The 12,474-nt window shown below is 53.5% G+C and overlaps 3 protein-coding genes and 3 pseudogenes across 3 annotated transcripts; 4 read left to right on the top strand and 2 right to left on the bottom strand.

Moving 5' to 3' along the window:
• Positions 1-366: 366 nt before the first annotated feature.
• SAPIO_CDS3154 lies at positions 367-2,007 on the top strand (annotated as a pseudogene; the record flags this gene model as incomplete).
• A 730-nt stretch (positions 2,008-2,737) lies between these two features.
• Positions 2,738-3,925, top strand: SAPIO_CDS3153 (annotated as a pseudogene; the record flags this gene model as incomplete).
• A 1,034-nt stretch (positions 3,926-4,959) lies between these two features.
• Positions 4,960-6,743, bottom strand: SAPIO_CDS3152 (uncharacterized protein; the record flags this gene model as incomplete). Its single annotated transcript, XM_016786010.1, has 3 exons — positions 4,960-5,332; positions 5,400-6,004; positions 6,072-6,743. 3 exons carry the CDS (start codon positions 6,741-6,743, stop codon positions 4,960-4,962), a joined length of 1,650 nt encoding a protein of 549 aa, XP_016644016.1.
• Positions 6,744-7,311: 568 nt separating this feature from the next.
• SAPIO_CDS3151 (uncharacterized protein) lies at positions 7,312-7,706 on the top strand (the record flags this gene model as incomplete). The annotated part of the gene is made up of 2 exons (XM_016786009.1): positions 7,312-7,537; positions 7,603-7,706. 2 exons carry the CDS (start codon positions 7,312-7,314, stop codon positions 7,704-7,706), a joined length of 330 nt encoding a protein of 109 aa, XP_016644015.1.
• Positions 7,707-8,547: 841 nt separating this feature from the next.
• Positions 8,548-10,020, top strand: SAPIO_CDS3150 (annotated as a pseudogene; the record flags this gene model as incomplete).
• Positions 10,021-10,315: 295 nt separating this feature from the next.
• Positions 10,316-11,005, bottom strand: SAPIO_CDS3149 (uncharacterized protein; the record flags this gene model as incomplete). Its single annotated transcript, XM_016786008.1, has 2 exons — positions 10,316-10,572; positions 10,657-11,005. The coding sequence occupies 2 exons, from the start codon at positions 11,003-11,005 to the stop codon at positions 10,316-10,318; spliced, it is 606 nt and encodes a 201-aa protein (XP_016644014.1).
• Between the last annotated feature and the right edge of the window lie 1,469 nt (positions 11,006-12,474).

Raw genomic sequence — 12,474 nt, 5'->3', positions numbered from 1 at the left:
ACCATCCATCCAATGGTTGGTCTTGCGACGCTCTCACCAGCGTTAGTTTATGCTGCGTGACCGGACTGGAGTCGCCGCCAGAGGTGACGATCTTTGCATACATCTCGTGTTACTCCAGTGCTGGCATTGCAGGTTGACTGGGCACTAACTCTATTATATTCGACTGGTCAATATCTATTGATATCTACACTATCTATCGGAACCGGGCAATTCCAATCTGTGTCCATCCCATCTATAATACCCTGTGTATCCCCTTGAACAACACTCCAACTCTCAATCGCCGTCCCGTCTCCACTCTGTCTCCCTTCCCGCCCCCGCCCCCGCCCCGTCCCTGCTACCTTTCCTCGAAGAAACAACTTCTCCGCAATGTCCCCTCCGCGCGTCATCATCATCGGCGCCGGCTCCCGCGGCAAGGTCTACGCCAAGTCCATCCAGATCTGCACCAACGCCGTTGTCGCTGCTGTCGCAGAGCCCATCCCGTTCAAGCGCCAGTTCTTCCTCGAATCCTTCGTCTGGACCCATACCCAACCCGCCGAAGGCCAGGAGTTCGCCCACTGGTCCGATTTCGTGGCCTGGGAGACGGCCCGCCGGGAGCGAGAGGCCGCCGGCGAGCCCGTGCCACCCGGCGTCGACACCGCCTTCGTCTGCACGCTTGATGAGGACCACAGGGATGTCATCGTTGCGTTGGCGCCGCTGAGGCTGCACATCATGTGTGAAAAGCCCTTGGCTACGAGGCTGGATGACTGCATTGACATGTACCGCGCCCTAAGACCACGGGCCCATGCCGGAACGAAGGACGTCGACGCGGACGCATCTGACAGCAAGAGAATCTTCTCCATCGGCCACGTCCTAAGGTACAGCCCTCACAACATGCTCCTACGGAGGCTGCTCCTCGAGGATAGGGTGATTGGTGACATCTGCTCCGTCGAGCATACCGAACCCGTCGGTTGGTGGCACTTCGCCCACTCGTACGTGCGCGGCAACTGGAGAAACGCTAGCATATCTTCGCCTTCTCTTCTCGCTAAGAGTTGCCATGATATTGACCTCCTCATGTGGCTGCTCATGTCTCCTGCCAAAGCAGGAGACGGTGGACCGCATCTACCCGCAAACATCTCGTCAACTGGAAGTCTTCACTATTACAAGAAGAGCCGGAAGCCCCGCGTTGCCGGTGACGTGACGAACTGTATGAAGTGCCCTCTCGTCGACGACGGCTGCAAATATTCGGCCAAGAAGATCTACGTCACTGCCGGAGTGAAGAGCGTTCGGACGGGTAACACAAAGTGGCCCGTCAACGTTGTCCTCCCTGAGATTGAGGATATCCCGACGATTGAGGAGAGAGAAGAAGCCATTTTGAAGAAGCTGGCTGAGGACTACGACGCCGATACGCCTGCCGAAGAGATCGCCAACAAGAAATGGTACGGTCGCTGCGTCTTCGAGTCGGACAATAACGTCTGTGACGACCAGTTCGTCACCATTACCTGGGATGACGAACCTTCTGCTCTACCTTCACCCCCTACGCCGTCCACTCCTACCTCAGCTCCGGCAGCGGCACCTCCCGGCGTCGAGGGTAACCAGGACCCGTCGCGACGACGAAACTACGCAAAGATCGCGACGCTCCACATGGCCGCCAGCACGAAAAAGGTTTGCGAGCGCTACACGACGATTTACGGCACGGACGGCGAGATACACGCCGACTCTCGGACCATCACCATCGAGGACTTTAACACCGGCGAGACGACAACCCTCGACGTACCCGTCATTGACGAAGACAGCCACGGAGGCGGTGACCTCGGACTCACGGGCCAGTTTATCAACGCCGTCGACGCCGTCAAGAATGGAAGGCAGGGCGTCGACGAGGCACAGCTGCAGTATATCGGGTGTACGCTCGAGGACGTCATGATGAGCCATGCGATGGTCTTTGCGGCTGAGGATGCGAGGGCGCAGAGAAAGGTGCTGGATTGGAAGACGTGGTGGGACGGCGAGGTTGCGGCCAAGTTGGCGGCATAATGAGAAGAGGGATGCAATGCAGATGTTTAATGTCGTGTTCTTTTGGATTTACCGGTCTTTGCTCATTCTTCTTCTTTGGCTCGAGGCGTTTAATTCTTTGCTTTCACTCCACGGAACGGAACGAGGACTTCGAATGACGAGTAACATGGATAGTTTGGTTAGATGCATGCCCAAGGCAATATTGTAGACACTGGAGATGATACCATATATCCAAGCACCTACGTTATGTTATACTAAAGACTTAAAGGAATGAAAAACGCCGGCCGCGGTCTTAAGAAGTCTAAATCCATGCCAGAAAATACGATTCCGTTAAGGAAGCGCCATCGACAATCAAACCAAGCTCCCGTCTCTATGGGCTACAGGGCGCCTAGAAGAATTTCGCTCAAGCTTCCTATATCAAAACCGTAAGTATTTCGGACTTGCATGGACTAGAATGAATCAACTAACTGAAATACCAAGATCCAGAATCGGCGTGTTTTCTCTAAATCCTGCAGTTGGTGTCTCGGCATTCTGGAGCCCCATTCAATGTTCTCACTAAACGCATGTGGGCGCGGGTGTGCGGTTCCCCGCTCATCTCGGTCTAGCATTGCCTACGATCCTGGCTCCCTCCCAATATCTCACCTCTCACATTGATCTCTTGGAACAAGAAAAAAGCCCATCCTAGTAGGGCACAGAAGCTTTTTCCCTCTTTTTATTTTTGAAAAAATTAGAATTTTACCAGCGCCAAAATATGCCGAGTCTCTTATCAAAAATACTCAGAAAAATCGAAGGCGAGCAGAAACCGCCACCTCTCCCTCTCCCACCTAATGGCCCCGTAGATATCGTCACACCCGCCTCGCTAGCAGACCGCGCAGCGATAGCAAACAGCCCACTCTTCCAGCGCCTCCCCTCCGAGATCCGGCGCCTCATCCTCATCGAGGCCTTCGGGGACCGGGGCCTGCACGTGGATCTAAGCCTAGAGTACCCGACCACGCCGCAGCAGCATCATCATCATCATCATTCCAAACTTACCAGCCATGAGGCACTGACGGCAACGGAGCCCCTGCACGCCAACGTGCACCTCCTCCGGGATAAGCACCGTCACCATCACACGAACAAGCCCCGCCGGTGGGAGTGGTGGGGCTGCGTGTGCCACCGCTCCATGAGATCCTGGAAAACCCCCGCCGACGTGCTACCTTGGATGGATCCCCCCTCGGAGGACTCGTGTCGAAATCCCTACCAGGAGCAGTACTGCACGTATCTCCCCGCCAGGATCCCCTACACGTGTAACATTGGCGCCCTGGGTTGGCTCTTGACCTGCCGGCAAGCCTACGTGGAGGGAATCGACGTCTTGTACGGCACGAACACGTTACACATCAACAAGACCTATCTATGCCGGAGCCTCCCGGACTTATTCCCCTCTACCATACTACGCAAAATCCGAGCCGTCGAGCTCCTCTGGGCCCTGAATCCGTGGGATAAAGCGGGAAAGGAAGATAAGTTCCCGCCCGACCCGAACATGGCCGAGTTCGAAGCCATGCTGGATGCCCTACCCGCCACGCTGCCTAATCTGAGACACCTCTATTTGTCTCTCCACGGCGACTTGATGCCCCCCGGCGCGTCTATCAATAGCCAGAAGCTCACCGACTGCACCCAGTCCCTGCTCCGGCTCGTCGACGCTATGGTGGCCAGGTTCGACAAGCTCGAGAAGGGAAGGGTGGCCTTACCGTTTACTTTGCTGCTTACCGTGAACACCGAGTTTGCGAAGAGGGTGCCCATGTATGACTGGTTGTTCGGCGTCGAGAATATCCCGGGTCCGGTGTGGCGCCATCTCCCGGATGATCTCGTGCGTGAGAGGGGAGGGAAGCGCATAAACGGGTACTGGGTGTGTCTCGGCAAAAGGGATGTAGGCACCTATTATATACGGGAGTCGGCGTGAGAGCGAAAACTGGCCGGGTGTCTCGGTTCCTACAAAGGTTGCCTGTCTAGGTCGGGTAGTTGAGGAACGTGGTTTTCATGAACGATGGGCGGGCTACGCTGTCAAGACTAATAATATCTACGGCGGATGAGACGAAGAGCCTTACCGGCGCTCAAGTCGTCTGTATGATACGAATTGGGCTTTTCACGAGTGTACGTACATATGCAGGTATGGATGGGAGGATAGATGCGATAGAGAATTGTGGTAGACATGTATATTGCGATAACTAAAGTCCAACTTTTTCCTGACCTAACGCCGAAGAATTTCGAAAAGAAAAAAGAGAGAAAGGAAATAAACTCTCAAGAAACAAGACAGAATACACGACTAGGTAATAACCCTGTTGGGGGACGGGGAGGTGGTAAATGGGTATACTCACCTGGGCTAAATGGGGAGAAATCGGGTGGTGTTCGGCGTGTGTCGAGCGACGGGATATCGCCGGCCTGGCAGGTGGTTTGGTTTTTCATCTTAGGAAGAGCCCTCAGAGATAGACGTCTGAATATTTAAAAGCAAGGATGGCTAGAAGAGCAACCCTTCGGAAACCGCAGAAATGCAGGTTCGCCAAAGAGAACTCAACTACCCTTCTCGCTTGAAAAAGCCCCCGGTTTGCGATTCATCAAGCCCACATGTTTGCCCACAGATGCTCAAGAAGCCCACAAAAGCCCTCAGATGCCGTCTGGAGAGAATATGTGCAAGGGAACAGCGTCCCTGCGTGGAAGCCATCATCAAAAAGCAGAGTTTGCCATCGATGCCACGAGCCCACAAGCCGACATGGTTGCCAAAAAAAAAAAAAAGCCCACAAAACCGACGATGGCTTCCTCTCAAAAGGTTGAGAAGAAGCCGATTCTCAAAGCCCACAAACCCCTCGACAGGGTGAACACACAGAAGCATCATGATTAACCCAGCATTTGCCCACAGATATCCGGCACAGATGTGCCAGAAACGAAATTATAGTATAGCCCACATCTGCTACCACCCTCAGCCCCACAACGACGGAATTAGTCGTCGAAGGTAATCTTGTTCTCGGACGAGCCAGCACCGCCGGCGTCGATGCGGCTACCGCCACGGCCACCGCGGCCGCCACCGAAGCCTCCTCGACCACCGAAGCCGCCTCGACCACCACCACCTCGGCCACCACCGCCGCGACCGCCAAAGCCACCGCGACCTCCACGGCCACCACCCCGTCCTCCGCGGCCTCCTCCACGAGGAGAGCCACCATCGTTGGCACGGGCCTGAGCAAAGTCAAGGCGGAGAGCACGAGCAGCCCGTCCAGGCCCCAAGTAGGCACCATTCTTGGACTGGAAAGCAGTCTTGGCATCATCAATGGATGCGAACTCGACGTAGCCGAAACCCTTGAGCTCACCAGTCTCGCTATAATATAATTAGTTTCCTGCATGCTACCTGGATAAGTACCTATGCCGAGGAGGGATTAACTTACGGGTTGGTGGGCAGCCTGACGTTCTTCACCTCAACGCCGTCATTGAAAAACTCCCAAACCTCGTCTCGGCTGATGCCGAAGGGAATGTTGCCGACGAAGAGAGTATCGCTCTCGGGGCTCACAACATCGTTGAACTGCTTGGCCCTATCCTGGCCGCGACCACGATCGCTGCCAGCGGGTCTGCCACCATCGTTGCGAGCCGGGGCGATATCAAGCTTGATGGCTCGGCCGTCAATCTCCTTGCCCTGCATAGCGTCCAAAGCCTTCTTGGCGGCCTCGGGATTGGAAAAGTCAATGAAGCCAAAGCCACGGCTGCGGCCGGACTCCTTCTCGGTAACGACGCGAGCACCAGTAAGGCCCTCGCACTGCTTGAACTCTTCAAAGAGCCACTCATCATCGATGTTCCAGCTGAGCTGGCCGGCCCAGATAGTCGAACCCTCGGCGGGCTTCTCGGCCTCACCGTCCGTCTTGGCCTTTTTGGCGGCGGAGTCATCGTCGGCCTCGTCGAGCTTTCGCTTCTTGGAGGGCTCCTCAGCCTTGGTCTCAGAGTCGTCCTCAGATTCAGACTCGGAGCTGTCGGAGTCCGAGTCGGAAGAGTCAGAAGACTAGAAGAGTTGTCAGAAGATCCCATCCGATATTCCCTGATTAGATAGGGTGAGAGAAAAGACTTACGGTTTTATCCTCAGCTTTGGCGGCGGGCTTGTCTTCCATCTCTTCGTCCTCGGACGAGTCGGACGAGTCAGATGAGTCGGAGGACTCGCTCTTGGCCTTGGTCGCCTTAGCTCCGTTGACCTCGGCCTTAGCCGGCTTCGCGTCCTCAGACTCAGACTCAGAATCAGACGAATCAGAGTCAGAGGAGTCGGAAGAGTCAGAGTCAGAGTCAGACTTGGCCGCAGCCTTGGCCTTGCCGTTAGTGGCAGGCTTGGGTGTCGTCATTTCCTCATCAGAGTCGGAAGAGTCAGAGGAGTCGGAGTCGGATTCAGACGACGAGTCCTTGGCGGCGGTCTTGCCATTAGCCTTGCCGTTCGTGGCCTTTACCTTGGTAGCCTTATCCTTGGACGCCTTCTTAGCAGGGGCCTTCTCCTCCTCAGACTCGGATTCGGAATCGGAAGAGCTATCAGAAGAAGAGGAAGAATCGCTCTCCTCGGAGGAGGAGACCTTCTTCAATTCCTTGAGCTTCTTCTTCTTCTTCTCGATGGCCTTGGCAGCGCTCTTGGCGATCTCCTTAGAGACAGCCTTGGGAGTCTGCGACGCCTTGGTGACACCGCCAGCCTTGACTGCCTTGAGGGGAGTGGCGTTCGCCTTGGAGGCCTTGGAAGCCTTGGTGGATTTGGCTTTGGCCATTGTGTAATATTCTGATTTATAAATGAAGAGAATAAAAGAAATGAGCTTTCCGCTTTGGAACCAGACGAGAGATGAACGCGATATGTGCAAAATAATATGTGTCTGGAGGGTTGGAAAGGTTGTGAGAGAAAGGAAAATGGTGCGAAAACGAGGGGGAAGCTTGGAGATAATTAATGCTTCTGAAAAACAAGGAAAATTTTGGCGGGAAGAAGTTTTCTGCTGGGTGAAAAGTGGGTCCCACAACCAGGCGGTGAAAGAAATTCGACACCAACCACCTTCTCAAATTGTTTCTAGTGCTCGTGACTGGGGTACGTACCCACCAGGCCAGGCCAGACCAGAAACTTGTGGCCATGAAAATAAGGCTTTAATGCTGACTTCCAAATGCGAGCAATCTGATTGAACAATCTCATGCAACAACCCGAAGCCTTGCAAAGCCGAGTAGCAGCAGTCTTTTGAGCTTCAGCACCTCAGTCCATCACCCGCACTCTCCGCTGAGAGCTACTCCCGCCGCCCCCAGGAAAGCCGATCTCTTAGCTCTCTAGGATCTACTCCAACCAATACCGCCACAATGCCGACCCCCGAGTCCGCCATGTTCAAGGCGCAAAAGCCCAAGGTCCCCCCCACTTTCGACGGTGTCGACTACGACGATTCGAAGGCCTTCAAGGCCGCCCAGGATGCCATTACGAGGGAACAGTGGGTGGGAGCCATGATGATAAGGCTTGTTGGCGAGGAATTGGGCAAATGCTATGTGCGCGAAGGGGTTAATCATCTTGAGAACTGCGGCCATCTGCGAGGTATATATTTTTCTCTCGTCCTCATTGAGCCGGATCGGAATAAGATGCTAACATTGCATTACCAGAGAAATATCTCCAGCTCCTAAAGACGAAGAAGACCAAGGGTACTCTCGGATTGCAACAAAACTTTATCGAGAGGAAGGAGCAGGAAATGGCCAACTCGCAATAGACAGGCACGGTGGGATGATGTGTTGGAAGTAGGGACGCCGGTCCTCCGTGTTCCTCTCTAGGATACTCGCAAACCTTATAATTGCCTGGAGAGATGCTCCGAGGAATATTCCCGCCCTGTTTTTCCGGCGATGAAAGCTCGCGGATGATGAGCAACTGAGAGGCACGATTGAGTGGCAGTGTTGTTCCGAGGGCTCGGCTAGTGGCTAGCTTGGCCTCGGGGCCTGTAACGATACGAAATGGCATCAGAGTATAAACCAGGTGCAAAATCACATGGAAATTTTAGATTTTTTACATATTGTTGTTGTTCCTCCATGATATCCGCTCTTGAGGTTGTTTCCTCACTCCTTCCCGCCTTGATAAATGTACGTACAGTGGTAATTGATTTGAATCACACACTGTATAACCGAGCCTGGCGAACTTCCAGAACGTCGCTTTCTCATCATCAACCAAAGCTTCCCCAAACCCACAACAGCGATCAATTTCTTGCTCCCATCAGCATCTTCCCGCCGCAAGATACCCTCTGGACCTCGAAACTGCCGGACCTTCTAGCGCCCATCTTGTCCATTGCGCCAACCATATCAAAGCCCAAATCTCTCATCCTTCAAACGAGAACTAGTCGCTCCTACCTCTCTTCCTTCATCACCCCTCCACACCATCGACCGTGACAGAACTTAACCTCCAAGCTCACATACGAATCGTCCTCTAATCCATCCGCGCCATTATTCTCGTTACTATTATCGCTCATCTCGAAAGTAGTAGTCACGCAATTTTGCGATCGCGCGGGCGCGATTTCATCCTCGCTATCATCACAAACTCCCACTCCACACCTTTCCATCATCATGTCTGCTCCAGACGGACAGCGCCCGAGAATCAAGATTAACGTCTCGAGCGCCAAAATCTCCGCGGCCACGGATGGCAGCGCGACGCCAGCCTCCGCCACAACACCGTCACTCCTAACCCCCGGCGGCCAAGGCCACAAGATTATATTCAAGGGCAAGGGCTCGCGGGCAGGGACGCCGACCGAGACACCTCGATCCAAGACGGCCACACCCTCTGCTAAGACAAAAGCGGGAAGGCAAACGAAACCCACGGCCAAGAAACGCGAGCACGACGAGTTTGGAGATGATACCATCACGATCGAGGCGGAGCCAAAACCCAAGAAGCGCCTCGTCAAGCTCGTTTCTTCCAAGTCTGCCGCGCCCCCTCTCATAATCAAGGCTCCGGGACGACCTATTGTGAGGCCAGCTGGAGAGGGCTACGACTCCGAAGCAAGCGACCGAGAAGATGATCCCACAGTGGAGGAGCAAATTGTCTTCCGCATGATCCCTGGCGAGCACTGCAACTATATCAGGCAGGCCATCGAAGAGAATAAATTCGGACCTAGGCGTGAGGGCGGTGCTGATGTTCACCTAACATGGTTTGACGATGAATCGCGGAGAGCCGTCCTTCGAGTGAAAGGACAACTATTCGCCGCCGTTTTAGTCGACTTACCAACGATAACCGAGGGGATGAAGACGTGGGACAGAAAGAACTTCTTAAAGTCGAGCGATATCTGCCAAATGTTGCTCGTCTTCCAACCCGTCTCCTCGGAGATCGAGGCAAAGACCATTCCGCTACCTAAGGCAATCGAATCCGGGTTTAAATGGCCTCATGGATTGACACCGCCTATGCATGACTGCGTCCACCGCCGCTTTGCGAAAGTGATTAGCCGGAAAGAAATCGAGGATAAGGAAGCTGAGGTGGAGAGGCTCCTGCGCCTAGATCGAGAAGCTAAGGGCTCGAAATGGGAGCTAGTTGATGATCGTCAAGCCAAGACGCCTGCCGAGTACGAAGAAGAAGATGCAGAAGGTGAAGAGGAGGAAGTTGAATTCTTCCAGCCTGAGCCGGATCTCTTCGGAGATCTCGAGGCTGATCTCGAAGCCGCCTTTGAAGAAGCGGCATCGACAGCAAGCCCAGCTACACACTTAGAAGGAGTCACACCGATGACTGGCAACACTACTACTCCAGCCGCTCAGATTCGCGAGACCGTTGAGCAAAGCGAGGAGTCGGCCGAGGACGAAGATGAGGACGAGGATGAGGATTTAGATGAGGAGGAGCAAACTCGCATGGATGAGGTGAAGGGAGTCCGTGCCATGATTGCCGATCTTAAGAATCAACTGAAGGAGAAGGAGGAGAGCCTCAAGTTGCCACACGTTGCAAACTCTATCATTCTTAGACGACGAGTGGAGAGCACTATTCGAGACTTGAAGAGCGAAATTCAGCTCAAGATGTCGTCGATCGGTATCGAAGAAGAGGAGGAGGAAGAGGAGTAGATTTTGTTTTTGGCAGCATACTGCTACATTAATGAAAAACATGGCGCCTCGGAAGAAAGGAGAGCGGCCAATAATGAGGATACCCTAGCTCCCCCTTGTACATGGTCCTACAGATAGATAGGGCTCAAATAAAATACTTGAAATCCACATCGATGATCCACAAACAGTACTGCGTAAGGGTGCGAAGAAGAAGCGTGTGAGAATATACACTCAGGTAATGTACAATTATCAAGACAGATCTATCCATCTCCCCTCTCTAACATCATTCCCGCCCCAACATACACGTGTATAAATTTTACATAGACTTGAGGTAGTTGGCCTCCTTGATCTGGGACTTGCGCTCCCTCCTCATGGCCTTCTGCAACTCGGCGCGCTTGGAAGATGACTTCAATACATCCGAAAGAGCTCCCTCTCCTCCATGGGCAAGATTAAGGGTCTGGTGCTGCAGGGGGATCTTGGGGGCTAGGGCCTCGACGTCGCCAGTTGCGAGGATCCTGGCCTCGAGCTGCCTCTGCTTCTTGGCGGCGAGTCGTCGTTGCTTCTTGGATTTGGCTAAAATAGGAGAAGAACCAAGTCAGCAAAGAGGATTCAGATGGCATTTATTCTATGTAGAATCAAGGGGAAAAGGGAACATACAGAATTCATCAGCTGCGCCGTCTTCAGCCGCGTTGACCTTCTCGGGATACTCGAGACACCTCCACAGCCACTCGGGGTATTGATCGTCGGGAAGCGCCACTGGGTCCTGCTTGTTCTTAAAGTAATTCAGCCCCGTAAGGACCGTTCCAGCCGCGCAAGACGACTTAGGCTCGGCGGCGGGAGCGGGCTTCGCGAGCTCTTCGCCGGGTTCTGTCGTTGGAGTGGAGAGCTTAGGAGCCTCCCCGGAGGCATTGAGGCGAGCCGGGAAGGTGGAGATGGTGCGGGCGGAGGCGATGAAGGGTTGCCGCGTGAGGGCGGAGGCCCTTCTGAGGCATTGGCGGCAGATCATGGTTGCCAGATAGATATTGCGGCGGAGGGAAGGCTGAGATATTCCAGTTGTCGGTTGTTAGGAATCTTTTGACATCTGCGGATTTTCCTGTGCTGGGCAGTGTACCTCAGTACTCCGTGCAGAATGTCACACCTCACACATGCTTATGTAATTGTCAATCGGAAAGTTGACCCTGGTTCCCTGTTAACACGTGATCCTCCACGTGGCCTGGACCTTCTAAGTTTGATGAGCAGTCTATGAATGGAAGACCCTGAAGGTGCACTGTTCCATCCTTTCGTTGCGGATTCGAGCCGCACCTGCGAGAAACGAAATCATCTTTCACGAGGATGTCAAGACAAATTAAATATATTGCCTGCAAGCGCTGCGGGAATTCGCGATACACGATAAAAACTTGCCGGGCGAATCCAATTACAAAGTAAAGGTAATGTGCCGCCCGCCGCTGCCATGGCCGGCACGGAGGTTTGTAAATGCTGGGTGGTCGGTCAGCCCCGGCAGCCCCGGCCGAGGCGGTCCACCACGAGCGGATCGTGGATTGTCGCCCCTCGAATCAACCCAGGTGAGGCTGCGAACTTATGAGCCTTCAGGACTAGCGTTTCCAGAGCATGGACTGGCACCTCCCGCGACGTTGCCCTCATCCTGTGTGACATCTGATGGCGCGTGAAGTTGTAAACAACACATGAATTCCCTCGTGATAACCCACCTTCACTACACCAAGTCTGTAAACGCTAGAGCGAAGAGCGAACTGGAAATACTGGTTAGAACCGTGCTAGACTCAAATATCCATGGCCTGGATTGATTTTCATCACATGCCCCGAAAGAAGAAGTCTAGACGCTGCTATATCACGTCTTGCACGGATATATAGAGAGACCCCTTGCGTGTGCTGTTTCTATCATTAATGCTAGCCACAATATCTTGCGTCCTCCGCTTTCGAAATCTCATATGCTCAAGGAGCCCTTCCGTCTTTCAAATCTACTTCATGCAGGCGTTAATCAACTCGACTCTTTTTTTTTATGGACGGAGCCAATGTTCGTGTCGATGCTAAGATCCGAGAGGACACGAACCCTCTCTAACCCAATGCCTTCTGACGCGCCACCACCTGAGCCAAACACTCGGAAAGCATTTCACCCTTCTCATGTGGCTCGGAGTTCAGCTGGTGCGAGCATGGAAGTATGGAAGTTGTCCTATGCTCTAGAAGCTCCGACTCCCCAGCACTACACTTCACACATAAAAACACCATTCCGCTACTTCCTGGATTCGCAGGAATGGAGCCGAAGTTGTCGTGGAGATGGTATTACCTCCTAGACAGCCAGTTCATACGACTTAGGTGCTGATCACGAGAGTTGCCATGTGCTGTGGTGCCCAAATCAAGAGTGTATTAACTATTACTTGGGCCGGCAGAATCCTTCTCGACTTACTCCTTTGTTGCACTATGCAATTGGAGTAATTCCAGCGCGATATTATTAGAAAA

The sequence above is a fragment of the Scedosporium apiospermum genome, assembly GCF_000732125.1.
Source record: "Scedosporium apiospermum strain IHEM 14462 chromosome Unknown SEQ_SAPIO_0088, whole genome shotgun sequence".
In the NCBI taxonomy this organism is placed as follows: domain Eukaryota; kingdom Fungi; phylum Ascomycota; class Sordariomycetes; order Microascales; family Microascaceae; genus Scedosporium; species Scedosporium apiospermum.
Note: the sequence above shows the minus strand (reverse complement) of the source record. Positions and strands in the feature narration are given on the sequence as shown.